The sequence below is a fragment of the Pantherophis guttatus genome, chromosome 10 (assembly GCF_059756535.1).
Source record: "Pantherophis guttatus breed Tessera chromosome 10, ASM5975653v1, whole genome shotgun sequence".
In the NCBI taxonomy this organism is placed as follows: Eukaryota; Metazoa; Chordata; class Lepidosauria; order Squamata; family Colubridae; genus Pantherophis; species Pantherophis guttatus.
Genome location: NC_142072.1, coordinates 27,430,934 through 27,458,341, shown reverse-complemented (window position 1 = coordinate 27,458,341; position 27,408 = coordinate 27,430,934). Strand labels below are relative to the sequence as shown.

The 27,408-nt window shown below is 47.6% G+C and overlaps 2 protein-coding genes across 8 annotated transcripts in view; one reads left to right on the top strand and one right to left on the bottom strand.

The window, feature by feature from the left end:
- Positions 1 to 9,869, top strand: part of THRAP3 (thyroid hormone receptor associated protein 3) — a 39,806-nt gene extending 29,937 nt beyond the window's left edge. For 2 of the 6 annotated variants that reach the window (XM_034413295.2, XM_087876739.1), the window contains exons 7-12: positions 394 to 499; positions 3,344 to 3,428; positions 5,830 to 6,011; positions 7,520 to 7,715; positions 8,267 to 8,419; positions 8,609 to 9,869. In XM_034413295.2, coding sequence (XP_034269186.2) covers positions 394 to 499; positions 3,344 to 3,428; positions 5,830 to 6,011; positions 7,520 to 7,715; positions 8,267 to 8,419; positions 8,609 to 8,830 — 944 coding nt within the window. In that variant the 3' untranslated portion in view covers positions 8,831 to 9,869. Of the gene's footprint in view, positions 1 to 393; positions 500 to 3,343; positions 3,429 to 5,829; positions 6,012 to 7,519; positions 7,716 to 8,263; positions 8,420 to 8,608 lie in introns of all 6 variants that reach the window. The other 4 variants (XM_034413294.2, XM_087876738.1, XM_034413297.2 and 1 more) reach the window with 2 other exon arrangements.
- Positions 9,870 to 15,192: 5,323 nt separating this feature from the next.
- Positions 15,193 to 27,086, bottom strand: EVA1B (eva-1 homolog B). Of its 2 annotated transcripts, none has more exons than XM_034413299.3 (3): positions 26,876 to 27,086; positions 18,485 to 18,574; positions 15,193 to 16,892 (listed from the first exon to the last, which is right to left on the bottom strand). In XM_034413299.3, exons 2-3 carry the CDS (start codon positions 18,552 to 18,554, stop codon positions 16,459 to 16,461), a joined length of 504 nt encoding a protein of 167 aa, XP_034269190.1. In that variant the 5' UTR covers positions 18,555 to 18,574; positions 26,876 to 27,086; the 3' UTR covers positions 15,193 to 16,458. The 2 variants fall into 2 exon arrangements, with proteins under 2 accessions (XP_034269190.1, XP_034269189.1); XM_034413298.3 differs by lacking the exon at positions 26,876 to 27,086 and adding an exon at positions 24,177 to 24,546.
- Between the last annotated feature and the right edge of the window lie 322 nt (positions 27,087 to 27,408).

The window sequence follows — 27,408 nt, the reverse complement described above, 5'->3', positions numbered from 1 at the left end:
TTCTGTTCTTTCCACTTCTTTGTCTGCTTCTACCTAAGCAGTGAAAAAAAATGGATTAAAATGTCTGAAATTCAGGGTCTGGAATAAAAAGTCTAGGAGCAGGATAGTTGCGAAAGTGAAGAGTGGCATAGAACGCTCCTTATTTTTCAGGAGGCTCCTGCTCCACATCACGCTTAGTAGCATCAGGTGACTTTAGTGCCAGGAGGAGCTTCCAGTTAAAAGACTTTTATACATCTAAGCAGTGAGGTGGATCCTCTCTTCTTTCTCTCTTCACCCCCCTCTTCACTTCTCTACTGTTTGCTTCTTGAATCTGTTGCAGAGCCCACTTTTATCTTGTCCTAAAGTCTATATACAATATTAACAATATGGTGTTTCCTCATCGCAAACCAACAGAGCATCACTTTGGGTCTTCAGGAATGACGTTGAATGAACGCTTTACAAAATACCTCAAGCGGGCAGAGCAGGAGTCGGCTAAGAGCAAAAGCCCTGAAATCCACAGGTGAGTGGAACTTGGCATGAAAGCAGAGTAGGCTCAAGTGGGAGAACCGAGGGAGCCTTAGCATGGGACACACACAGGAAGAGAGATTGCAGGGTTTTAAGGCTTGCAATAGAGACCCAAATGGTCTTTAAAAGACCCAAATGGTCTTTTAAAAGACCCAAATGGTCTTTTAAAAGATGCAGGGCTGGGTGTACAATTTCCCTGGATTTTTACAGAGAAAGGAAAAGGATTGGGAAATCATGGGAAACCGGGGAATCCGCAGACTGCTGGAGAGGGGACCATGTATACAGTACTCCACATTCATATATTACTTTCAGCAACCTCATAACTGAAAGAAGCCCAAACGCACCCTATGAAAAATGATCTGAAATTCTCTTCTCTTTTGAAATAATTTCTAAAACAAAATTTATGCAGGAGACGTTCTATGCCTAGTATTTGATTTTACTTTATAGCTGAAAATCATGAAGGCTTTGAAAGCCTTTGTGGTCCTTGCACAGCAAAATCAACCTGTCAGTTGACTGCTTGGTGTTAGGCAGCTGATCAGGACCAAGCACTGCTTGATTGAAGGAGCATGTGGGGGGAAAGATTACGCATGTATGGGCAGATGAATTTTTACCTGCTTGTCCTGACCTGCTTCCCCCAGCCCCAACATCTCACAGGTTAAAACTTATCACTACGGCCACAGATTCTGTGCAAAAATATTAATAATTGGCCAAAAAAGGTATGAGTGCTGAAACTTTATTGAATTTCCTGAACATTTAGCAGGATGAATAGCATTCCCATAAATTAAGACATGTTTCCTCAATGCTAAGGACCAAAAGCAAACAGAGACTTCAAGGAAGCCAAATTCTGTTAGATTGTTCCATGCTGTGGTTTATAACTTTGCAGTGTTTCAAGAGAATGCACAACATTTATCTCAACATATCTTTGCCTTATCCCAGGATTAGCAATGGCAGCTTCTCCAAGGCCATGAGGGGTCTCACAATCAGGGTCCCAAAAGGTGGCATATCATCCAGGGTTAGGTAGCGTTATACAAGCTTATTTATTTATTACAATCATTTGTACCCATCTGTTACAAGATGCCAGGCGGTTCAGTCAGCCAAACGTCATGTTATAAAGCTGAAATTCACTCCAGCAAGACTCAGTGGCTGTAGACCATCCAGTTCCAGAGATTGATCAGCTGTAGCTGTTGGTCAGCTGCAGTTTCCCAGATGGGTCTAGTGCATAGTTTTGGGGAAGGAGGGAAGGGGGAATGGACTCCGCTCTTGCTCAAGGAGTGGTAGCAGATGTGACCAAGAAAGCTTTTGCCCAGATTCATCCCTTTCTTGGGTTACGTGGCTCTGTTTATAGTCTTGTGTGTGGATTACAGGTAGTCCTCAACACATTTACAACCATTGCAGCATCCCATGGTGACGTGATTTAAATTCAGATGCTTGAAAATTGACTCATATTTATGATGGTTTGCAATATCCTGGGATGATGTGATCACATTTTGCAACTTTCTAGCAAGCAAAGTTCATGGGAAAGCCAGATTCACTCAACAAACATGTCACTAACTTACCAACTGCAGTGATTCACTTAACTGTCTCACTTAGCAATGGAAGTGTTGGGCTTAATTGTGGTTGTACGTCAAGGACTACTCTAGTGCACTTTACAGAGAGCTGCCATTGAAGACTACTCGGAGGCTACAATTGGTCCAAAATGTGGTGGCCAAAGCAGTTACGGTCCTACCTGCTACGTCCATGTGGTGTCGCTCTTTCTCAAGGGGCTTCCCTTGGTGGGCTTCCAGGTGCAGTTGATGGTACTAGTCGTCATCTGTAAGCCTACATGGTGTAGAGCTTGGCCATCTGCAGGTCCTCCTATCTGCAATTGTGCCTGCCTGTCCAATAAGGCTGGCCTGCATTGCTTCGCATCCATCCAACGATGGTGTCTGCTGGGCTGCAGAGCCTCCTGTGTGGTTTTGCCTGCCTTTTGGAACAGCCCATCCCTGACCCTGCCTGCCTTTAAAAGACCTGACTCATTCCACAGGCATTGGGCAGAGGGTTTTTTCTTTTACAAACTATAAAGCTACCAGTAAAGGAGAGTATTTATAACTCAGGGGTGAACCCTTCACTCATAAAACTGTCCACCCGTACAATGAGTGCCGGTGGTTGCATGGTAAGCACAAGGATACCATACTATTTTAAAAATCCATTTGTTGTTAAAATAAAAACAGCCATTAAAAGACAAACGTGCAGGATCCCAAGGCTGAAGCCAACTTTTCAGAGCTGTTTTGAGCGCAGCCAGGGCTGAGACACCTTGGAGGGCTGCTGTTCCAGAACACAGGTGGTGACAGAATTGTGCTGTTTGTGGTAGTTTCTTCCTCTGGTGAAGAAGTCATTTTTATTCTCTTCGTTGTATTGTTTTTAACCATTGTAAACCATTTGGAGATATGCATCAGGGCACAACCCTAGCAGTGGGAAAAGAAATAAGGACTCCCTCCCACCAAAAACCCAACATAGCGATCTTAATGAAAATGAAGTTAAAATCAAAGGAATACACACTGAAAATCAAGTAATTAAAACTAAACAGCCTCCCAACTTCCTGTAGAGCTATTGCAGATAAGATAGAGACAGGCAATTTCCTTACAACTGCTGAAAAATAGTCTGAAGAAAGCAATCTCCGCCTTTTAAGAGTGGGATGAGAGTTGTTTACCTCTGAGATGACTTTACTCCCAGTCTTAAAATCCCCCAAAACATTAGTAAGAGGGTGAAACTGACCAGGTTTGTTCATAATCTGATCATCAAAAAAGACCAAAAAAAAAAAAGGGTGTCTCTTAATCGTGGCTTGCCTTTCTGTGTTTAGGAGGATAGACATTTCTCCAAGTTCTTTTAGAAAACATGGATTCTCACAAGAGGAGATCAAAAGTTCCAAAGAAGCAAGCTACAAGGTAAACGGATGCTTTTGATTTGGGTTCATCTGTGTGCTTTGGGCATGAACTTTGGGTTTTTTAAAAAAAGTGATTTTTTTTTAATTTAACTTGCTCTCTACTTAAGTTTGTGTTTTTCTTTCAAGGATGGGCATAATTCTAAAAATGAACTACAAAGGGTTAATTTTTATTAAAAAAATGTATCAACAACCTTTGTGAAGTGGTTAGAAATATGGTAAATGACCACAAAGTCAATTGAGGTTGAGCTTGAGACAAAAAGTGGATTTTTGGAAACAAGTGACCTTGATGATGGAAGAGACTTTTTGTGATATTTTGATGCTTGTAAGTATAACTAAATCACTTGTCTTACCCGTGATATTTTCCAACCATGTTTTCAAAAAGACATGCATGTCAGAAAGAGGAAATTAAATCAAATTGTAAATAAGCCAAATCAAAGAACATTTTTGCTAATGTGTCATTTCCTGTTGAATTCTATTCATTTATTTTAAAATGCTGTTGAAAATGGAAGCCTTTTAGATATGCACAGTGACATTTCAGTAGGCCCTTTATTTTAATATTATTATTTATAGTTTTTAAACAGAAGTATTTCATCTTTAAGCATTGTCTCTTCACCTTCATGCAAGTTTGTTTTAAAGTATTTTAACAATGCTATGAAACTGTTTACTTTCCTATCATGCCTGTGTTCTCTGTTTTATCAAAACCCCTGTCGCTTCTGAAAGACAATAGATGAGCCCCGATGGTGAACGCAAAGTTATGTTATGTGCATGTGGACACATGAATAGGGACATTCTTCTGATTTGCAAACAAGAACTGCTTAGCTCTGTGAGGAATGGAATGCATTGAATAATGGCTACATCTCCGGGTTTGGATGGTGATACTTGGTGACAAACCAGTTTCCACTGTGGTGATAAAGTCGTCTTTGTCTTCTGAACTGCAAAGGGTTACTCTTCACCTGTGGAATGCACAAGTGCAAAAATAAAAAAAAAATAAAAAATTCTCCTAAGAACAAGTGCCAATTTCTGCTCTAATGGGGCTATCCTATATTTTTACTGGGAAGGGTACTATAGACTTGTGTAAGTACTGCTTTAACAGAGAGCTGCTAATGCTTCTCGTTGGGGTTAAGGGAACTCTTCTTTGACCTGTTATTGTGCGGTCTTGCCTTGTGCCAGACTGGAAGCTGTTGAATTGGGTCAAGGCTCTGCGTGGATCAACTGTTTCAATAATAAGCAGCAAGACTTGTACAGATCTAAAATGATTTCTTGGATGGATAATTGCAGTGCTTCCTATGAAGGCTCGGCTTTGACATAAAATTTAGTTTTCCGACTACAGTATTTTCTCTGATTCCTGCTTATTCTTTTCTCCTTTTCTGCTCTGGAGAAAATCTCAATCTCCCAAGGATATGTGATGGTTATCTGCAGTTCCATTATGCAGGTGCTAAATAAACATGACAATAATTCAGAAGCAGCGATTAGTTGCACATTTATTGTACTTTCAAAGTTCAATGTTTCAAAGAAGTCATATTTCCAATAGCAAATAATAGGTTTGGCAAGGAGCAAGAAGGAAGCGAGGAAAGGGAAGAGAAACTTAGTCCATTGCTGAGCAGTTGAAGCAGAATCTAGGGTTCCTTTGGGCAGATGAAGCTATGCAAAAGGCCCAGGCACCAGACTTTGTCTCCTGGGCCCAAACTGCTTTCTCCTTCATTTGGTTTCCATCAACAGAAGTTTTTTCAGGCCTGTTTTTGTGTATGTGTGCTTGATGTGTTTGCAGTGCACAAATCTAAGCTTAAGTGGTGATTCTTAGCAAGAGTCTTCAAAATGCATAAGTGTTGGAGGGAGACTGGACAAAAGCATGGATCTCCTGGGTTACTCCTACATATAAATTGATCCAGGGTGAAACTTTTCTGCAAAGCTTCTGAGGCTGAATTGCAGCTGGATGCTTCCCTTTCTCATTTTCTCTCAGTATCCACAGCCAGGCTTCCCATTTTTGGGGAAGGAATCCTGTTTTAGGAAGAGGGGGATTCTATGATTTTTAAGTCAATTTCTGGCAGCACATGACCAGTATTTTTTCCCTGCCCCAAATAGAAGTGATAGCTTTTGGTTTTATTTAGTGGTGGTGGCCCTTGAAGTTGCACAGAAAGGTCTTGGCTTTGGCTGAGTTTCTCTCTCACTTTACCTGGTTTAATAACTTGGCCAAGACCCTTCTGTACTCTGGCTGGGAGAGAAATGAGTGCAGAAAGAGTGGGAGAGTTTCCCTGTTTTCAGACAATTTGTTTGCAACAGCAACATAATGTGTGTGATGTCCTTGGTGGTTCCTGTCCTAAATAAGATCAACGCTGCATCTGTGAAGAAGCTGCTAAAGGCTCAGTTTAAAATCCTTTTCCTTACTGTTTTTCTTCTTCCAGGCTGAGAGCAAATACAAAGATGATCCAGTTGACCTGCGCCTTGACATTGAAAGACGTAAAAAACATAAGGAGAAAGATAAGCGAGGAAAGTCGAGAGAATCTGTGGAATCCAGGCCTTCCAGTCATTCAAGAGAACGATCAGCAGAGAAAACAGAGAGGCCTCACAAAGGCTCCAAAAAGAAGTAAGTTAGAGGGGAGCACGTATTCCTCTCCCCCCCATTATTATTTCCTTTTAATTGAAATGGTTCCACGGCTTGCAGAACCCCCCTGCCCCCCAGTGTTAGCAATGAGGAGAGTCTTTCCCAGCCTGCATGTCCTCAAGATGTGTAGAGCTGAATTTCCAGAATTTCTCATTCAAGAGGAACATTGAACAATCCGATGCCCCTTTACTGCATATTCATCAGATCCAGCTGCCACCTCATGCAAGCAGGGAGGGGCACACTTTGTTTTCTGGGGAGGCTGTTTTTTAGGAATAATTTTAATTACTAGTTTCAAGGCACCAGAATGTCAAAAGTAACCTCAACATTTGTGATTTGGTTTTATTCCCCATTAAGCGTGGAGGATGAGGCTCTGTCAAGTTGCCAGGATTCATGAGATCTAAGTCCCCTGCTCCAAAGTGCCAAGAGGCTGGAGCAGTTCACGTGCTGCTCCAGGGCCTGGGGAGATCGATCAAATTTGGCCTTGTGCAGACTTTTTGCCTACTCAGACCCCCTTTACCATGGAGGTATACTGAGAATGTTCTTACTTTCCCTCGTCCCTGTTAAAATGAATCCCTCTTTTTTTTTAAAAAAAAAAACTTGGATATTGAAGGATATATAAGAAGACAAAGTAACAAGTTACCTTGCACAATATATGTGCCATTTTTACTTCAACAGTGCTTCACTGAAGTCAGCTTTGCAGTCCTGCAGAAATTGAGTTTAGCGTTTGAAGAGCTGCTTTCAAGAGAAACTAGGCCTGTGGGACTCTCTGGTGATACCTGGACTGTGCTAAAGCAGCCGTACCCTGGTTTACATTGATTGTTCACTGGGAGCCTAATGACATACAGGTTTAATTAATTAGCAGTACAGACAGTTCCTTCCATTTCATAGCTATAAAAATAAAATGTTGACAAAGAAGAGAGATGCCCAGTGTTTTTGCTCAGATTCCCCAAGATTGGGATTAAACAAATGCCATTCTTGCTCTTAAAACGGGGAAAATCTGAGACCTAATTATTGCCCCTTTTGTTTATGGAGTGCAGTCAGTAAAGGCATTTGCACCTGTAAATTTATTCTGGCTGCTATAGAAAGAAAAGGATTGACTGAGTGGTAATTTTGTTTTCAGGAATTAGATCTTTCCCTTGGGGAGAGAGTGGGACCAAGGCAGCTACTTAGCTTTGTATCATTTGTTGGCTGTGGCTGCCCAGGTATGCCCTCTCTACCCCGATCCGGGGTAGAGCTCCATTTGTGTAAGTGGTGGGTGCATGTGTGAAACCATCCTCTCTCTCTCCCCCCCCCCTTTTTTTTTTTTTTGCTGGTCCACAGAGTCAGAAAGGTTGGGGACGGCTGTCCTAGGTTTCAGTTTTCCATAAGACAAAGGGCAGTGCAGGCCCTGACTCATTTTTAAGGTAGTTTCTCCCCCTAACAAGTAAAGGGATTACTGAGTCTCTGTGATTCTGCTTCGAGCCAGCTCTTCTGTGTCTTTGGTGTCCCAGGAAGCACCGACGTGTCCGGGAGAGATCGAGGTCAAGCTCTTCGTCCTCACAGTCTTCACGCTCCTATAAAGCAGAGGAGTATCCTGAGGAAACTGAGGAACGGGAGGAGGCCCCTGCCTCCGGCTTTGACAAATCCCGCCTTGGCACCAAGGAGTTTGCCGGCCCGAGCGACCGGGGCAGAGCCCGAGGAACATTTGTGAGTGTCCTTTAAGGGTATACATCTCCTGTGCCCTGCAAAGCCCCTCTAGAAATTATCACCAAAGTGGACTGCTTAGTTGGACGAAAGGAGAAAAACTATTAAATTCTGAGAATTATCTTATTAGCTGCCACTAATTAATTTTAATTGAATTAATCTAGATTTTATCCTGGCCCAGCCTGCTTTCTAGTGCTCATGGCCAAATGTGATCCTTGGTCCTAAAGGTGTCTCATTCTGTGACTTAAGATAGTCTTCTGCTTTGAGCTCTTTAGGCCCCTGCTTGAAAATAATATATCTCAATATTTCCAAACTCTGGTGGAGCATAAACACGGACAGATCTCTCCAGAGTGATTTTTTAAAAGTTGAAACAAATCAAAGCAGCCTGTGACTTCCAGTTGTCTTGAAGTCATTTCCAGAGGCAAAGAAAACCCCTCCATTTAGGTTTCCCTTTTCCTTTCCCATTTGAGTAATTCCCCCCCCCCCATCCCAGAACAAATTGACAGAGAAGGGGCTTCAGACTTAGCCCTGCTCTGCCTCCTCCTCTTTAGCAGCAGTTCCGGGCCAGAGGCCGTGGCTGGGGAAGGGGTACCTTTTCCGGCAACACCAACACCAACAACAGCGGCACCAGCGCTGACTTCCAGAAGCGAAACCGGGAGGAGGATTGGGACCCCGAATACACACCCAAGAGCAAGAAGTACTATTTGGTGCGTGAGCGCCTCCTCCCGTTGGGTGGGGCTGGGCGATCCTGACCCTTCGGGCAGAACTTTCCTGGTTACGATTGAGCCCCACCCCGGCCAAAGCCAGGCTCCCATTTGCGTCAGGGGCTGAGGAAGCATGGGGAGTGTGGGTTTCAGTGGCTAGAGCTTACCAGCTGACTCCCTTTTCTCCTTCAGCACGATGACCGAGAGGGCGAAGGTGGCGAGAAGTGGGCGAACCGGGGCCGGGGCCGAGGCCTCTTCCCCCGAGGCCGGGGACGGTTCCTGTATCGCAAGTCAAGCACCAGCCCCAAGTGGGCTCACGACAAGTTCAGTGGCGAAGAGGGCGAGATAGAGGACGACGAGAGCGGGCCGGAGAACAGGGAAGACAAGGATGTCCTCCCACCCGTGGCAGAGTAGGAGCCGCTGGTGACACGAGGACGGGAGGTGGGGGGTTGTTTTTGATTCTGATTGGCTAGTTGAATGTTTTCCTGCTCTTTGGTTTCTCAGTGACCCTGGAGGACGGTAGAGTTGTGCCCACTATTTTTGGCAATCATTTCTGTCTTTTTTAAATGTGGTGATAGAGATGAGTAATGTCTTGCTCTTTTGTTTTCCTTTTTCCTGTTTGTGGATTTTTTAAAAAAAATCCTTTATTTTAAGCATTTACATATATATTGACAATATGCCCTTAAATGGTTAATTTCAGAAAGATCTTCATGAATATATACATATAATGAATAGAGTTGGGGGAAGAATAAACATCTGAATAGAAAGTATTGGGACCAAACTCTGTAGCGTTTTTAATTTACAGGAATTTTCCCCCAACTGAATTTAGAACTATATCTTTTAAAGGTTTTCCCCCCCTCCCCCCTTTTCTGCTGAAATTTTAAAGACAGCATGGCGCAGTGGGGAAATTCATTTTCCTCCTTCCATCCAATTACAGATCTCTTCTTGAATGATGTTAGCATCTTCATTTGTTCATCCAGACTCCTTTCATACTTCTTTTCCTTCCCAATGTCAAACTGAACACATTTTCAGGATCACAGTTTTATAAGAAACTTCTGAATATAGTAGATTAAAAAAAGCCTGTAGCATGAATAAAATGAGAATTCTTATTATATTAATCTTTTTTATAAAGCAGTTTTGATTTACTTGTGTGGTGGCCATGGTCACTTGCTGACAATTGGCTTGTCATTCTTTTCAGCTTTAAATCTGCAGTGCTTAAAAGATGCTTGGTAGATATAGCATTCTTACTCCCAAGCCCACAAGAGAGATTCTGATTGCTGTGAGGAGAAATTATTCCCCCAGGAATCTGGCTTTGCCGTGCTTCCTTTGGCTCCCCTACTTTCCCCTCTGTGAGTTCATTTTGTGGGACGGGTGCAGTTCCTGCTTAGCAGAGCAAATTCTTAGCAAATTCTTGTTTTGCCTCCTTGTTAAAATAAAACTATGTTGAATTGAACTTTGTGCATACCATTTCATACTGCCTTTGTACTAATCCTTTTGTTTCATGGCTGCGAACAGCCTTGCACATTGCAGTTGTCAGCAAAAAAAAAAAAAAAGAACGAAGAAAAATAAGACCTCAGAAGTAGTGAGAAAATGCTCATGGTGGATCACCTCTTTTGTTCAAGCTGAAAAAGGGAGTTCTGCATGGATGAAAGTGGATGTGAGATTCTGTGCTTCACTCCCTACCTTCAATAACTGGCATCCCCCACCCGATGGAGTAGCTCAGTGCCCCTGCAGCCTCTTGTTGCGGCAGCTGTGTGGCCCCCCTGCTCTCTCACTAGCCTTTGAATGCTTTTGCTTCAATATTCGGTTACCAAGAGCAGCAAAAGCTGGATCCTGACTATCCAGTTGCTTCCAATAAAGAAGGTTGGACAGAGCCCGAGAGAGTGTTCACAATCCCTTCAGGTTGGGCTGGAGGAAAACAGAATGCATTTTTCAGCCTAAGGTAAAACTGCAGAAAATATGCTTTTGCTTTGTGTAAATTGTTCTGCAAGGTATTCAGATTCCACTCCGGATCCATTTAGCTGTTACTGTCCATGCCTATAGTTTTGTACATCTACAAAATTTTGTAAATTTACCAGAAATCACCCTTGTCATAAAGAATAGCTTGGAATGACATCTAATAGTACAACCTTTAGGTTCTTAGGGGGGAGGGGCTGACCCATCTGCGCTGTGTTCCAGTTTTCTTTTCCTAATCAAAGCAAATATGACTTACATTATCCAGTATTATTCACATGCACCTCAATTTACTTTGCCCATTTTCACTGCTTCTGCCTTGCAGGGAGGAGCAGGCCCTTTCAGTCAGTTTTATTCTTAAAGTGTATCTGATTTCTGTCAAATATTTGAGATCAGAGTGTCTTCTGAGAGGATCTCCATTTTATTCTACCTCCACCCTGGGATGTGGGCTGGCCTGAGAGAGAGTGACTAGCCTGAAGGCACCCAGGGAGTTTCTTGGATGGCTGTGGAGGAACAGGGTGGGCTCACCTATCTTGATACTGGCTCCACAAACTCTTCAGTGTAGCAAAATTTCCCCTGCTGCATCTCTTTCCTTGCTTGCATTTATGAGGTGCTTTCCACAATGGGGAGGGGGTGTGGGCAGCAGGACTGATACCCAAAGACGTGGCATACCAGGATTCTTGGACCATTCTTGCCAAGCAGAGTGTTGAGCGTCTCCTGCAATTCTCTGGTTGAGTGGCCAAGAGCAGACTCATCCCTGATAGGTGTAATCCAGTGTGCAGACAATACAGAAGGGAGCCATGGCAGACTTCTGAAAAATGTGCATTAATGCTGAGAAAAACACCTGACCTGCAACGCAAGGGTTTTGGGGGGTTTTGCCTGATTATTGGCTTAGGCCGGTGTTTCTCAACCTTGGCAACTTGAAGAGGCATGGATTTCAACTCCCAGAATTAGGAATTGGCTGGGGATTCTGGGAGCTGGGGTCCATACCTCTTCAAGTTGCCAGGGTTGAGAAGCACCGGCTTAGGGAAAGTACGATAACTGCATTTCTTTAGGAGAATAGAATTGGATGTGTCAGAAAGCTTCCTGACGCAGCAAACTATATCCATTTCCATTGGAATTTGGAGACACATATTTGGGGATTTGTTTCCAGGTAGAGAGGGTGTCCCCTAAAGTGTCAGACCATGATTAAGAAATGAAGAGCGGGGAAGTGGATCTAGTTAAAGTCACTGAGGCTCTTGGAGGGGGGGGCGCAAGAGCACTGGCTGGGGGATTCTGGGAGTTTTTTTTTTTTTTTTAATTTGGTTTATATGCTGCCCTTCTCCGGAGACTCAGGGCGGCTTACAATGCGCTAAGCAATAGCCTTCATTCTTTTGTATATTTATACAAAGTCAGCTTATTGCCCCCACAAACTGGGTCCTCATTTAACCTACCTTAGAAAGGATGGAAGGCTGAGTCAACCTTGAGCTTGGTAAGATTCCAACCTGCAGTAATTGCAGGCAGCTGTGTTAATAACAGGATGCTTTAGACCACTGTACTACCAAGGCTCTTGAGTTGAAGTCCACCCATCTTCAAGCTTCCAAGGTTGAGAAACACTGCCATATGGCCTGTGCTTCTGGCTTCCAGCAGCAGGGGGCACCCATGCCGTTCTTTTTCTCCAGTCTCCCAATCTTCGGCTGTCTGGGGCTGCGGGCCCTCCGTGGCTACTCCCCAGGACCAGCCCTGTGGATGGCAAAGCTGCCCAACATGCCTGCCTCTCCAGCTGGGGTTTGTCCTGCTTGGGCTGGGGGTGACATCCATTCCGACTTCTCTTTTCCTGTTCTATGTCGCAGATGGCGGAGCTCTGGTCCAGCCCGAGTCCTACATTAGTCTGGCTTTTCTTGCTGGGAGGAGCCTGTCCTTTACTAGCGTTCTGTACATGGGCAGAGGCTGAGCGGCAGGTGAGTCCAGACCCTGAGATCAGTCACATGGTTATGATCCTGCTCCTGGCTATTTACCTGTCTTGAGTGACAGCCAAGAAATCCGATGACCCCAAACACCACCATATATTTGTTAGGTTTCTAGCCATTCAGCTGCATGAGACTCCTGGTTTTCCCAGCTCTCGTTTATCAATAAAACAGTGCCCTTCTGTCATAAGCCATCATGGTTTCTTAAAATAGTTGGCTACCTGTCCTCCATGCAACATGCAGATTGCCACGTCATGCCCAGTACCAGAGATGCTTCTTTCTGTTCTGCTCATGAGCTGCAACAGGCTGGCTGCCCGCAATTCTCTCCCTTGGGGTTCCAAAGAATGTGGGGGGACAACTTGCAAAACATGCAGAGTGAGTGGTTAGCATTGGTCGAAATTGGGAAAGAGTAGGCAAGAATTCCCCTGGGCAAAAAATGTTCCCTTTTAGTCCTCCACCTCTCAAATGAGACACCAAGATTTTGTCCATCTGGGAGCACTGGCAGGAAGGCCTTTGGACCATGCCAGTAGGTGGAGAGCCCTGCTAAGATGTAATGAATGCAGTGTGCTTTGCTTTGGGCACAGCATCATGGGTTCTTTGTAATCCAGAGTTTATGGTTCAGAAGGACTAACTGCATGAATTAGGCTACTAATTAAACTAGCCACTCAGTCCTCTGGCTCCTATGCGAAAAAACAACATTAAAGGAGGAACACAAATTTCTGTTGGGGTGGGGGAATTAACTGCTTGGAATTGGACTGCAAGAGTTTAATACAGGTACTTCTCGACTTATCAGCAGTTCATTTAGTGCAGTGTTTCTCAACCTTGGAAGCTTGAAGATGGGTGGACTTCAACTCCCAGAATCAAGTTACCAAGGTTGAGAAACACTGATTTAGTGACTTTTTGAAGTTACAACACCAGTGGAAAAAGTAACCATTTTTCACACTTTGCAGCATCATATGATTTACATTCAGATGCTTGACAAGTGATTCATATTTATGACGGTTGCATGTCCCGGGGTCATGTGATGATTCCCTTTTGTGACCTTTTGCAACTTTCTGACAAGAAAAATCAATGGGAAAGCCAGATTCACTTAACAACCGGGTGACTAACTTAACAACTGCAGTGAGTCCCTTAACAAATGTGGCAAGAAAAGTTGTAAAATGGGCCAAAAATCATTTAACGAATTTCTTGATTGTGGTCGTAAGTTGAAGACTACCTGTATAAGAAACGATGTCAACTTTTTGCTGTGCCAGAAGTTCACATCCAACTTCTGGTGCAACAGGAGTGTTTTGATAAGCTTAAAGAAGAGCTGGGATGTCTCCATGGGGAAGGCATCCTCCAGAGAAAAGGAAGAGGACGTGGGGGAGGATTTAAGACAATCCGGTAATCAAATCTGCAGATGACCAGAGGGGCAGCATCAACTTTTATAAGAACATCAGACCACAATCTTCAAGATCGATTTTAACAGAGACAGATGGAAAGTCCTGCATTTGGCTAGGAAACATGAAGCTGGATGGACATTGTCAGGGAGACTTCAGTGCTGGAATCCTGCAATAGACAGGGGTTGGACTAAATGATCTCCAAATCCTCTCGCAAGTCTTGTATTTTCTGATTATGGGCCTTGTGGCCTTTCAAATCCCAGCTCAACCAAGACAACCAATGTCCCATTTAAGCCTTCATCTCTCACACACCATCATTTTATCATTTTGTGGGCATCGCCCAGTCACGATCCTAGGTTGGTTAAATCCAAGCAACCGAAGGAATGCTTTGCACCAAAGGCATCTGGAAAAGAATGCGGGGGTGGGGGGAGGTTCCAAGGGCTTCTCCACAGACGGAGACAAGCAGTTTGTTTCCTTGAAGTGAAACAAATCAGAGTTGGCTGCACATTAAGCGTAAAATACAGATGGCAAAACTGAAGCTTTATAGGTGGGGAAGGAGAGGGCTACCTTCCTGCCCCCCCTCAGAGGAAAAGACTTCTGTTTCTTCCCTGCCAAACTGAGAAGGGCTGCTGTTTCTCCTTCCCCTTCTCTAGCACTCCAAACAGCCTCCTGAACTGTTTTTGCAGGAAATCGCTTTGCAGGAAAACATCTGGCAAACATCTGGTTCAAATTACAACAGGACTGAGCGGAAAGGCTATTTTTACCACTCCTCTCTAGGGAGAGGGAGCGGGGAGGCAGCCAGGAGGAAAGGGAGTGCGTGGAGGAGTTCCTTCATCCCGGGAGCAATGACACCCCCTCCCACCCCCTCAGCAACCAGAGTCCAGGATCTGCTTTGTCTCGGATGACAAAATTAACTGATTTCCTGAATTCCAAAATTAACTTTTTTTACAGCTACTTGTTTGCATGAACTGCATCTCTTTCTTGTGTGTGTGTGTGTGCACGCCTGGTTTAATCACAATCCCCTCTAGCTATAGGACAAAGCCATCTACTCCCTGCTGGAAAAGCAGGGAAGGAGGGTCAGCATCTGTCCACCCCCCCAAGGTGAAGACCAGGGAATCTCTGGAAGGTTATGAGGGGGAAACCAAGTGTGGGAACAGCTCGCTTCTCACAAACTAAGAGGGCTCTGTAAGGGGTGGTCCATGCATTTCCCCCCCTCTCCTTGAGAGCCTGGGACGTGAAGAACCAAAACTTCTCAGGAAAGTATCAGTGTCCTCCACGGAAGGAGGGCGGGGGAAGGTGGCTGGACTGGCACGTGATCCAAATGAAGTTGTACTATAAAAGGACCCTTGGAAGGAATCTATGCAATTCTTTCCAAGCAATACAAAACTGGTGGCTCGCTCTCCCCCCACCCCCACCCCCCCCCGGCACTGGGGCATTTTTGAAGAATGACACCCACAACCAGCCTAAGGGATTGAATGCTGAGCACCACAAGTACTACTGCACTGAAATAATTCTGTTTTATAAAAGATAAGGCAAAGTTTTACACACTAAATGGAATATTTGCTACCAATCAGTTAACCCAGTGTTTCTCAACCTTGGTAGCTTGAAGATGGGTGGACTTCAACTCCCAGAATCCCCCACCCAGCAGCGCTGGCTGGGGGATTCTGGGAGTTGAAGTCCACCCATCTTCAAGCTACCAAGGTTGAGAAACACTGAGTTAACCCCTGTAGGCAGTGAGGAACTAATAGAACAAAATGCCTGGGCACCGGAACCCCTGCAGCCCATCTCTGCCTGTCCCTCTGCTGAACCCCTTTTTAGAAAACAAGAAATTCCACCGCAGAGAAAATTCCAGGAGTCACCATGTTGTAGGAGGGTAGCCTGAGATAAAATACAGTACTTCAGATAAGGAATTGTTTGGTAGTGGTGGTGGGATTTCCTATGGCTTGGCTAGTTGAGAGGAGAGCCTGCCCACCAGCTGGAGGGAGAGAGGAGGTGCAGAGGACATCCCTGGGCACAGTGCCAGCACTGGGCAAGCAGCTCAGCTAAGATTGGGCTGGGCTGCTCGTACTGAACCCAGCTTCTTCAGCGGTTGGAGGTTTCAACCCCCGAAGGTCTTGTATCCTTCCACCAAGTGGGCCCAAAGTTCCTCAAGCCTTCTCCCTTCCAGATCCATCAGGGGTTGCCGTAAGAACTTTCCAGAACCATGATAGACTCCAGTGGTGGGTTTCAAATTTGTTTACTACTGGTTCTGTGGGCGTGGCTTGGTGGGCATGGTAGGGGAAGGATACTGTAAAATCTCCATTCCCACCCCACTCCAGAGGAAGGTTACTGCAAAATCCCCATTTCCTCCCGATCAGCTGGGATTCGGGAGGCAGAGAATAGATGGGGGCAGGGCCAGTCAGAGGTGGTATTTACCAGTTCTCCGAACTACTCAAAATTTCCTGTACCGGTTCTCCAGAACTGGTCAGAACCTGTTGAATACAACTTCTGATAGACTCCCTTCCTCCCCACCCCACAGGGTCAGAGAAGCAGGTACCTGGGAGTGATCCCCTTAGTATCCCTGACATAGTTCTGCCCAACTGATCCTGGAAGCTCCCACTGCCTATGTGTGGTGCTCCCAGTCAGAGTCACTCTGACTCTGGGGAAGACCTCTCCTCTCCCATCCGCTATTATCCCTCTTAGTTCAAGGTCCGTGACTGTCGCAGTGCCTCAAGGAGTGCAGGACAGTTGCCTACTCAGTTTAGGCATGAACTGAAGAGGTTGGTCAATAGTAGTGGACTCTCCCGATGGTCCCGGTCCCAGTCCCAGTCCCTAGAATGTCCGGTTGCCCATTACGCCAAATTTCTCTGAGGATCCTCTCGCGCTCCTCCAGACGCTGGGCACGCTCCAGTTCCTCAGCCGAAGCAAAGACGTTGATTGTGAGGGTTCCATCTGGGGTGCTGGGGGATACCAGGGGCAGCTCTGTCATGGCTAAGGGGGGGAGAGAAAGGGTGTGGTCGGTTGTGTCTTCTTCCTCTTCCTCCTCCTCCTCCTCCTCTTCCTCTTCCTCACCCTCACTCAAGTCCTGCAGGCTCTTTCGGCGCTTGGGGGGAAAGGCTTGAGGGTGCCATGAGATATGAATGACCAGCAGGCAGAGTGTCAGCACCAGACCAAAGCAGACACCCAGCACAAAGTAGAGGCCCACACTCTCCAGGTTCTCTAGGCAAGACAAAGAGGAGCAGGTCAGAAATGGCGGCCTGGGATGGGGGGAGGAGACGGAGAGGGTGGGGGCTCACTGGGCGGATCCTTCCCAGCTTGTGGTCTACAGAAATCAACATTCTGGGGCACAGGAAGCTGCTCTGATCTCTAGTTGCACATCTGCTCCTTGGGGGAATGTCTTCTATTCTTTCTATGCTGCTCTTCAAGCAGGCTGCAAGGAGGGAATGGCAATTTACGCAGAAAATGATATGGACAGGCTAGCTAGACTAAAGGGATTGAACCTGACTATCTCCACCATTTCTCCCTCCTGGAAGGACTTCAAAGAGAACAATAAGAAAAAAAGCCTCAAAACCACCAATGCTTAAAACAACAAGAGGTAAGTTCATTTTAAAAACCAGAAAAGCAAAGCAACAGGCCCTACAATCTTTGCACTTGAAGCAGCTATGGCCCATAAATTGATGAAGAAGTGAAATTTTCCAAGGTCTCTTGAAAAACAGTACAAACTGCAGTAATCCAAGCAGGGGGTGACCAAGGCTTTAGCAACGCTTCAATCTGTGCAAAGCCCACTTAGGCACAGCTGCCACCTGCTTCTGGAGCAGGAGACGGGATTCAGTCCAGGGGAATAGAACCCATCCAGAGTCAAAGATGACATATCACCCGGGCTGGGGAAGGGGTGAAAGGCACTTCAACTGATTGAGCAGAAACCAATTTCTCCCCATCTAGGCCTTTACTGCCTCCAGGTATTCGGTTAGCACTGCACAGCATCACCTGCCTGGAGAGAGGTGGATGTATAAGCCCATGCCATTGGATGACCTCCCCAGCGGTTTAGATTTAAAGAGGAAAGCTCAGAAAAGACTCAAGCCCCGAGGCATCTCACGTTACAAGGGTCTGGCCCTAGACCTGGCTAGGAAGGAAAGAGGAGAATCACTGCAAAACTGCCTCCCACCCCAAACCCCCCAATGCTAGTCCAGGAAGATACCATAGTTGATGGCACCAAAAGTTGCTGAAAGGTCCAGGAGGGCCAGAATAGTTGCACCAGTCTCATCTTAGTCCCCTGAAAGTCATCTACAAGAGTCACAAGTTTGTTTTGTATCCAGGTCTGAATCCAGATTGAACATGGTCCAAATAATCAATTTCATCCAGGGTTTTGTAGCTGAGTGTTGAGTTCAATGATCTTCCCTATAAAGGGAAGTTTGGAGGCTGATAGAAGTTACCTCATACTGTTGGGGTAGAAGGATACCCTCTTGAGAAGGGATTCACCATCGCATCCTTCAAGACAGGTGGTACCATATCCTCTTGCAAAGAGGCATTTAACCACCACACAACCCAAATACATACCACTCCTGGGATCCCTGATCAACCAGGAGGGGCCTGAGTCCATATAGGTGAGCTTATAGCCACAAGGACCCTGTCTAATTCTTCAGCATCAACCGGCTCCTGAATTATCCGGTTCCCAGATAATTGGGCTCAGTCCCTTCCAAGAGATCCTGCCAAGCCAGACAAAGCACGTTGTGCACCCATCAAGCACTCTCAGACATTACCTGGTGTGGTGGCAGACACACCTTTCAACCAAGCCCCATTTGTCCACCTACCTCGGATGTGTGCATAGGCTGCAATGCTGCTACTCAGGAGTTCCATTTCCCCTTCACCGTCCGCCTCCATGGTGGATGCCTTTATGGTACCTGGAGAGGGGAGGATGGAGTTTCGGCAGTGAGGAAGGTTTGCATCATGCTGGACCTTGCAAAGCCCTTCACCTGGCTAGCTGGTTTGTCTTGACTATTAATTAATTAAAAATTAAAACAATCTGCTCCTTACATTTCCTTCCATTGCTCAAGGGAGCTTAGAGGCCGATTGTCTTTCATTTGATCCCCAAATGCATGAGCTGTGAGGTAGGCTGGGGTGAGGAAGGGTGAGTGACTCAAAGTCACCCAGGAGTCTCCATGGCTAAAAGTAGGTTGGAGTGGAGTGCAACGTTTTACAGGTACTTAAGATCTGGAGTTAATGTTTTACCTGCTGGTCATGGGATACATATCAGCTGACTTCTGAATGCTGAGATGCTTACAGGTGGGTTGGCTGGGCAGCCTAGGAGAGCCCCCAGGGACACTCTGCCACATATTTGCAAAGCAGTGTCAAATCAGGCATTCAGCAAAGGTGACATTTTTTTGGTAGAGTACAGTATTTGCTTTTGTGTCACAGAAGGGACAGAATAGGGATATTAGGCTTCTTGCAAGGCTGAAGGCATCCTCTGCAGGGTGGACAACGATGGCCCCTCTACAACCAGGCTGGCTCAGGAATTCTGGGAGCTGAAATCCACCCCTGCTCTGGTGCCGGAACAGAAGCCGAGTGCTTTTTTCACTACACTCAGGTGATGTCACAGTGGTTCTTTCACATCTGCCCGTCTCAGAGGTGGAAATGTGGGGGCAGGCAGGATGGGCTGGATCCCAACTACAGTGCAGTCTCTGACTAGGAAAAGGCTGCCTGCCTGCTTTCAAGAAACCAGACCAATAAGAGACACACAACCACTTTTTCCGTAGCACTCAGAAGGAAGCAAGTAAAATAAAAGGAGCTTTGAAGCCAGGCTGGCAGCAAAACAGGGTCCTTTTAACCAGCAAGAACAGCTTGACTTCCCCCCGCCCCCGCCCCTGCAGAGGCGTCATGGGAGTCCTGGCAGAGGCTGCCAAATCCTGTGACAGTCGCCCAGCCCAACTGCCCTCTTCAGGCAGGCCAGGAGTAAATCGAAGCCAGCAGCCAAATCGGACAGGAAGTGGATTTTTTCCCTTGCCCTCTGCTTTAGCTCCCTTTGGCTGAAATGCAGAACGGAGCAGGCAAGGGAGGAAGGAAGCCTCTTGGAGCTTCCTGGCTGAAGAGAGAGCTGAAATGGCACCTCCCATCCTCAAAGCTGGCCCAGTCGCTCTTTTGTGGGTCTGGCCCAGGACTTGATGACCATGGCCAAAAGCGGAGGCTTTCCCTTTTCTTCTACCGTATATCCCACGCCTCCTAGGGCTTCCCATCAATGTCCAGGAATGGCTCCATCTCAGAGGAAGAACAACTGACTGGGTGTTGAGGCTTCTGTTCCTGCTGCCTGCACATGTGGCAGAACATTGTGTCCATATAGGCCTTACCAGCCATCTGCGGACACAGTGTGGACAGCCCACAACCCACTAGATGTCAAGGTCCTCTTCAAAAACAATGGACGAACAACATCATCCTGCTGCCACCCAGGCCGGGTCTCTTGGGTACATGTCAAGGACACTTACAGAACAACTTCCAAGATTTCTCACTTCCACTGAAGGTATGCCCCCTTCCTGTTCCTTGGTGGGAACAAATGTTGCTGCAGTGACAACTACATCATGGGCTTTGGGACCTGGTTCAAAACATTTTCTCCATCCTTCCACTCCAGAGAAGAGGACAAGAAAGAAAAAATGCTACAAGTTCAGTTTGGGGAGGATGGACTTGTATAAATACAGGTGTACAGGTGTAAGTTGAAATGTTCTCCTGCTTGAGCAGGGTGTCAGACTAGAAGACCTCCAAAGTCCTTTCCAGCTTCTCTTCTCTTCTCATTAAGATGGACTATACCCCAGATGATCTGTGGATCTATGCTACAAGTTATCAGGGGGGTTCAAACTACCTCTGTCAGGGCTGGAGATGTAAACATAGAAGACCTTTGTATAAGGATGTGTGTGCACTGCAGGAGAAAGACAGTAACTGAACTCTTAGGACACTCAGCGGAAAACAATGATGAGGAATATGATTGAGTAACAAGGGTTATGGCTGTAATCTCCACAGTAATACTGAGAGGATAGGGAATTTTCATTCCAGGAAGAAAAACATATTTGATAGGTGTAACAAATTTGGCAGGATGATTCCAATGATTAGATTATAGCAAGTGAGCAGCATAACTCGGTCAAAAGGGAACAGAAACAATAAAATGGGGGGGGGGGAGATTGCACTTTATATTATAAATATTCTTATCTCCAGAAATCTAAGGAATGCCTCAGTCAAACATAGTGGTGAAATTAGTTAAAATTAAAGTATGCCCCAGATATATTACCTCGTGTCAAAAAAACCCCAAAACATGTGAATGATACCATTCAAAAGTTAATTGTAGATCTGTCAAAGAAGAAGGAAGGAATAACAACGGAAGGCAAACTCTGCAACTTAATCCTTCCAGAAAATTCCTGTCTTAACTCCCTGACAACTCCATCCCTCAAAGGGTGGGAGATCAGCTGCCCTTCAACTGATATTAACCAATGGGGAAGAGTTAGGAGCTGGTAGAAAACAGCAGGAATACTCATTCTTATAGAAAACTAGCTGAGCGTAGTCAAACCTCCTATACTTTGGACTTGCAGTTTTAATGAACTCAAAGCAATTATAAGCAGAAAGAAGAAGGTGATGGGAAAATGAGTAGAAAAGTTCCTAAAAAGGCCATACAGTATTAAAAACACAATTGCAAACTACTCCAGCCAGGGGGAATAAATAGAGCAGAATGTTGGTGGCACGAGAAGCTTCGTGAAGATGTGAGCCAAGAAAGAGCATCTTCTACACCAGTGTTTCTCAACCTTGGAAGCTTGAAGATGGGTGGACTTCAACTCCCAGAATCCCCCCGCCAGCAGCACTGGGGGGGGGAGGTGAAGTCCACCCATCTTCAAGCTACCAAGGTTGAGAAACACTGTTCTACATCAAAGGCATCCATAGAGAGCAATCCAATAGAAGAGAATTGTTGTAGCATCTGCTCATTGAAGATGGCCAAATGCTCTCTGCTAACACAGTAAGGAGAGCCAGGTGGTACAGTGGTTAAGCACCAGGCTAGAAACCAGAGTTCCAACATTAGCCATGGAGTCAGCTGGGCGACCCTGGGCCAGTCACTCTCTCTCAGTCCTGGGATGAAGAAGCAAAGGCAAACCACTCCTGAAAAACTTTTGTCAAGAGAACTGCAGAGATTAGTCCAAGTAATCAACAGACTCAAAAGCAACCCCCACCCAAAAAAAAACCCACAGTAAAAGCTTCCTTTGTCAAACTGAAAAATAATATATTTAACAGAGACAAGACATTATTAGGTAACATCAAATACAAAAGTGTTGAACAGAGATACTTGGCTTGGGAACAATACTTGGGAAAAAATTGGAGAAATAGTTTATTACAAACTGAATAAGGCTGAATTGTGTGATTTAGCTGCAAAAAGGGGCAAATATGGCTATCAAATTTAATACACTTTCCAAATTACCCAATCTTGTATATTAGGTATTGTATCTAATATCTAATCTTGTATATTATAGCCAGGATAAGGGAGGGATCCAGTATTATGTCCAATTGTAGACATTACACTTTAAAAAGGATTCAGACAAATTCAAAGAACAATTAAGATAATTGGGAATCAGATTTTCAAGAAACTGGAAAGTTACATTCTATGAGAAAATAAACCTGAAGGAACTAGGAAGTTTTAAGGGAGAAGAGATAGCATATAAGTATTTGAAAATGTTGTAACACAGAAGCATAAAGGTTGTCCTCAATTTTTCAAAGGGCACAAGAAAAATAATAAAATTAAGCTACAGAACAGGAAGCCCCATGTCAACTGAAGTGGTTCTTAATAGGGAGTGCACTTTGAGGGTGAAAAGAATGAGCTTCCCTTTTCTGGCTGTGTAGTGATGATGGAGCCAGGCAGCCATCTCTTTGGGAAGCTTGAGTTGGGGCTCCTGTGGAGAGCTGGCACTGGACTCAAGGGTCCTCCGAACTCTAGGAAAGACAACTGCCTGTGGCAACTCCATGTGCTACCCTTGACTTCTTCACTGCTTTGGAACCAGCCGGGCAGTTCTTGCGAGGGGACTTCATTATGCGGCATTGTTCAGATGGCAAAGGTCAGAGGACTTCCCTGCCCTGGGACCAAAGAGAGGCAGCTTCCCTTTGGGGAGAAACCGGTTGACTCAGGGAAGCACCCAGCTCCCCCGCCTCTCCTTGCCAGAGGCTGCCCGCAGGTAAGTGGGCAGAGAAGATGCATGGGGGGGGGCTTCCTCTCACGAACACCCAAGGGGTGTGACCTGGGCACAAGGTCTGGCAGTGAGAACAATCAACCCATGGAACAGAAGTTGCCTTCGGAAGTTGTGGGAGCTTCATCACTTGAGACTTTCAAGAAAAGACTGGGCAGCCATTGGTCAGAAATGGTGTAGGGTCTCCTGCTTGGGGTGGGGTTGGACTAGATGACCTACAAGGTCCCTTCCAACTCTGTTCATCTATTAAATTTAACATCTGGAGAACAAATGCCCTGCATATGGCCAAATATGCGTTGGCACTTTCGATTCTTTGGGGTGGATGGATCAGTTTTGGCTGCCTTCCATCTACACAGGAATTTGCTTCCTCACCATCTGGAGAGCTGCAATGGGCGCCGATGACAAAGCCCCTCCAGAAGAGGCACGGGAGGTTGTTGAGTAAGCCGCTTTAAAGGGGTCCCGGGCTGCTTCTTTCCAGGGCCCGGGGGAGCCCCAGCAGTGCCACAGCCTCCCGCCCAACAGAGCGCGGCTCCTCCTGCGCCGCGAGGCTGCTGGGCCTCGGCTAGGACGGGCTGCTGACCAGCCCGGGCGGGCGGGAGAAACCCTCGGGAGCGAAGCTGGAGACGCTACAACTCTTAGAAGTGCTCAGGAGAACATGGCGACCCCCCCGCCGCCCCCTGCCAAGAAACACGCCGGGCCTCAACGCGGCGAAGGAGGGAGCGAGCGGCACGGAGCGCCTCCAGCCCTTCCTCTCCCGCCGCGGCTCCTTGGCGGGACATCCGCGGCCGGGCAGCGCCCAGTGCAGGCGGGGCGGCGGGGGCTGGTGAGCCGCCAGGTGACGCCCCCCTCCTGGCGCTCCTCGGGCAGCCTGCGGGGACGCGGCCCCATAATTGCCCCCTGCCCTGGCTCGGGGCAAGGGAGGAAAGGCGCTTCCCCCAGAGAGGCTCCGGCTAAAGGGGCTCCGTTGGGGTCAACGGGGAGGTTGAGTCGGGGCCGGCAACATGAAGGAGCGAGGCAACCTCTGAACTCGCGCAGAGTGGCGGCCAGGAGTCGCCGGCCTCGTGCTCGACTGACCTCCGCTGCCTGCCTCCCCCGCCAGGTTGTGGCCACCCACGAACCGCCGCGGCCCGAAGGCGAAGCCTCGCGCAGGCCCCCGGGCTGATCCGGAAAGCGAGCTCATCCGGCGGTCGTCGACAAAGCCCTCTCGCCACGTCCGCCGCCAGGGCAGCCGAGGCGGGGAAGCGGCGGCGGCTCCTCGAAGGCGCGTCCAGCTTCGCCAGGAACGGCAGCTGCGGCTTACCTGTTGCCTTCAAGGCTGCGGCCGTCGGCTCCCCATCGCGGCAGGGGAGGCAGGGCCCGCGGGAGGATCCGGCCGGAGCTGAGGAGCCGAGCCGAGCTGGCCGACCGCCCGGCGGGAGTGGAAAGGGGCGCTCCTTTCGGCGGAGACGCGCGCGGGGCCAGCCGGGGGGCGGGAAGCGAGCGGGACAGGCGGGGCGGCCGGGGGAAGGGACGCTCCCGCCGCCGCCCCAGAGCCCCTTGCAGCGGGATTAGCAGGACGGACAGGAGCCCGCCCGTCTTTCCGCTGGGACGGCCTCCGGGGCGGTTGCCAGAGGGCCAGGGAAGCGCCGTCCTGCCCACCGAGAGCGAGCCCAGCCCGCCCCGGCCGCCCCTTCCCCTTACGCCCAAATTGGGGAAGCCCCGTGGGCGCCGTCCGGCGAGCGGCTTCAGCTCAGGAAAGGCGGCCTCAGGACCTGCCCCGTCTTCAGCCTGCGCCCCAGCCTTTCGGGAAGGTTGCCGCCAAGGGCGCATCCCCGAGCGGCCCGGAGGCTTTCCGTCAGGCGTCCGTGACTCCAAGCAAGCGGGGAGGCCGCCTGGGGGGACCGGCTTTGGCCTCCCTCTCCCCAGCCTCTTCCCTGAGCAAGCCGCCCTCGGCTGGGCAGAGGCAGCCGGATCCGCCGGCTTTTCCCAGGAGTCTCCCGGCCGTGGCCGAAACAGCAGAAATGCGGGGCGGCGGCGGGCAGGTCAGCGGCGGCTCCAGCAAGCGGCCTTTCTCGGCCTTGAGGCGGGAGGGCGCCCCGCAACCCCGGCCTGGAGCGCTGATGGGCAGCGGGGGCGGAGGAAGGCGGCTGGCAGGCTGAACTAGGCCAAAGGGCAGCTCTGGCTTCCCAGGACAAGCGCCGCTTCTCCATCCAGTTGCCCTGGTTAAGGACGCCCTCCAAGGAAGGGATGGGAAGGCAGGCAGGCATCTTGGCCCTTCAGCTGCACCCGGCCTCCCAAAGGGGCAGCACTCATGAGGGCACAAGAGGGGATGCGCCCCACGCGCCCACCCACCCTCCCTCCCTCTGGCAGGGAAAGCAGCTTTCCTGAGGTTGGGCAGGCCCCGGCCTCACTCTCCTCCCTGGAGGCCTTCGGACACAGGAACATGAAACGTTTCCTCTGGTTTGGGGGAAGCTGTAGCTCAGCAATACTCCCTGCCCTGCTGAAAGGGCCAAAAAATGGCCCAGTCTTGCCTGCCTAATGCCACAGGTGGCCAGGAAGTTACCCTCCCAGCTGGGACCCTGGGCAGAAGGGAAGCAGAGGCCCAGCTCTCTGCCAAGCAGCCACTGGAATGCATTGGGCCGGCCTTTGGCTTGCCTGGACCACACTGAGTGAAGAGGAATTGTCTTGGGCTGCCTCTAAAATGGGGGTCCCCAACCCCCAGTTTGGGGACCACCACTGGTCTGCGGCATGCCAGTGGGCCGTGCAAACATCATCAAAGGACCTGACCCAGGGCGCTCACATTGCAGCCCTGGTCAAAAGGGCCCAGCAGAGATTATACTACCTGAGACTTCTCAAGAAACAACAACTGAATGAAAAATTGCTGGTGACCTTCTACTGCTGCACCATAGAGAATATCTTAACTGTGTATGGTTTTCTAATTGCACAGTGGCAGATAGGACAGCGCTCCAGAGGGTTAACATCTTTGCCCAGAGGATGATTGGTTGGTTGCCCTCTCCCCTCCTTGGAAGAGCTTTATAGCTCCCGCTGTCTTAAGAAAGTTGAAAACATTCTTAAAGATCCATCTCATCCTGGGCCCCCTTTTTTTGAACTATTGCCATCTGGCAGACAGTACAGGACGATAAAAACAAGGACAAATAGGCTGAAAAACAGCTTCTATCCCAGAGCAGTAAGTATGTTGAATTCTACTGTATAGTGCAATATTCAATTGTATAGAATGTGAAGGATGTGCGTTTTCATTTTATTTTTTTTATAGTTTTCTTATGTATGATGTACACTGAAGATGGCATTTAATTTCGTTGTATGAGGTGCAATGACAATAAAGTAAACTTAAACAAGCGAAACCCCATTGGGATGCAGGGAGCATGCAAAACCACGACCCCTCTGGACCATGGAAAAACCTCTCTCTACGGAAATGGTCCCTGGTGCCCAAAAGGTTGAGGGACACTGCTCTAAAATACATAATGTAGTTAATGTATATAAATAACAAACTTCCTTTATTTTTTATTTTTATTTTCTTGTGGGACCTTGTTACCAGCTGAGCTGTGGTGGTGCAGTGGTTAGAATGCAGTACTGCAGGCTACTTCTGCTGCCTGCAATTTGGCAGTTCGAATCTCACCAGGCTCAAGGTTGACTCAGCCTTCCATCCTTCCGAGGTCGGTAAAATGAGGACCCAGATTGTTGGGGGTGGTATGCTGAGTCTGTAAACCGCTTAGAGAGGGCTGTAAAGCACTGTGAAGCGGTATATAAGTCTATTGCTATTGTCCAGTACTGCATGTGGCCTGTGGGCTGCGGTTTGGACACCCCTGCATTAAGAGATCCTGGAACTGGGAATTCCTATAAAGCTGGCCGAGGGGGACATCAGATCATTCCATGAGTGGCCAAACACAGAAAGACATTCTTGCTTTTCTTTTAGTGAGGGGAGGGGGAGAAAAGAGAAGAATATCGAAGGAAAAACAGAAAGGAAGGGAAGGGAAAGGAGCCCACTCCTATGCTGCTTACCTGGGTGTTAGGAGGAGAATGATCCAGGGCCTTTGGGACAGCCAGGAAGCCCAGAAACTCCCAGGTTGTGTCCGCCTCCTGTGTCTACCTCCTCCCGACTGCAAAAGGAAACGCAGACGAGGCTCAGAGTTGGGGTCTGGTTTGCATTAAGATTGCAGAGCAACAGGAAATGGTTGCTGGCTGGGGCCGGAGCTCCCCCTTCCTCTTAAATACAGGCGTGGGGAGGGGGTTGGTGGAGGAGGATTGGTTGGGAAGTTGCTTTGCTTTAGAACTTGTGCAGGACCCACAGCCAAGTGAAGTCATAGCAAGCTAGAAAAGAGCACACATCAAGTCTGCTCCTCAACTGGAAGGGGCAATAGTAGCCTTTTTGTTAAAAAAATTAAAGGGCTAAGATTCATTTATAAGTGCATGCAGATTTCAGAGGGCCCATGGGTGGGCAGAAAAAGATAGCAAAAAGCAGTTGCTGTCCTACTTAGATAATCCTTCAGAGGCCCAAGAAGCAGCTCCCTGAAATCTAGCTTTTGAAACTCACT

Coding starts and splice junctions, on each gene's coding strand:
- EVA1B (XM_034413299.3), bottom strand. CDS start 18,554: ATGGAGGCGGACGGTGAAGGGGAAATGGAACTCCTGAGTAGCAGCATT. Junction 16,893..18,484: donor AGCCTATGCACACATCCGAG/GTAGGTGGACAA, acceptor TGTCTTGCCTAG/AGAACCTGGAGAGTGTGGGC.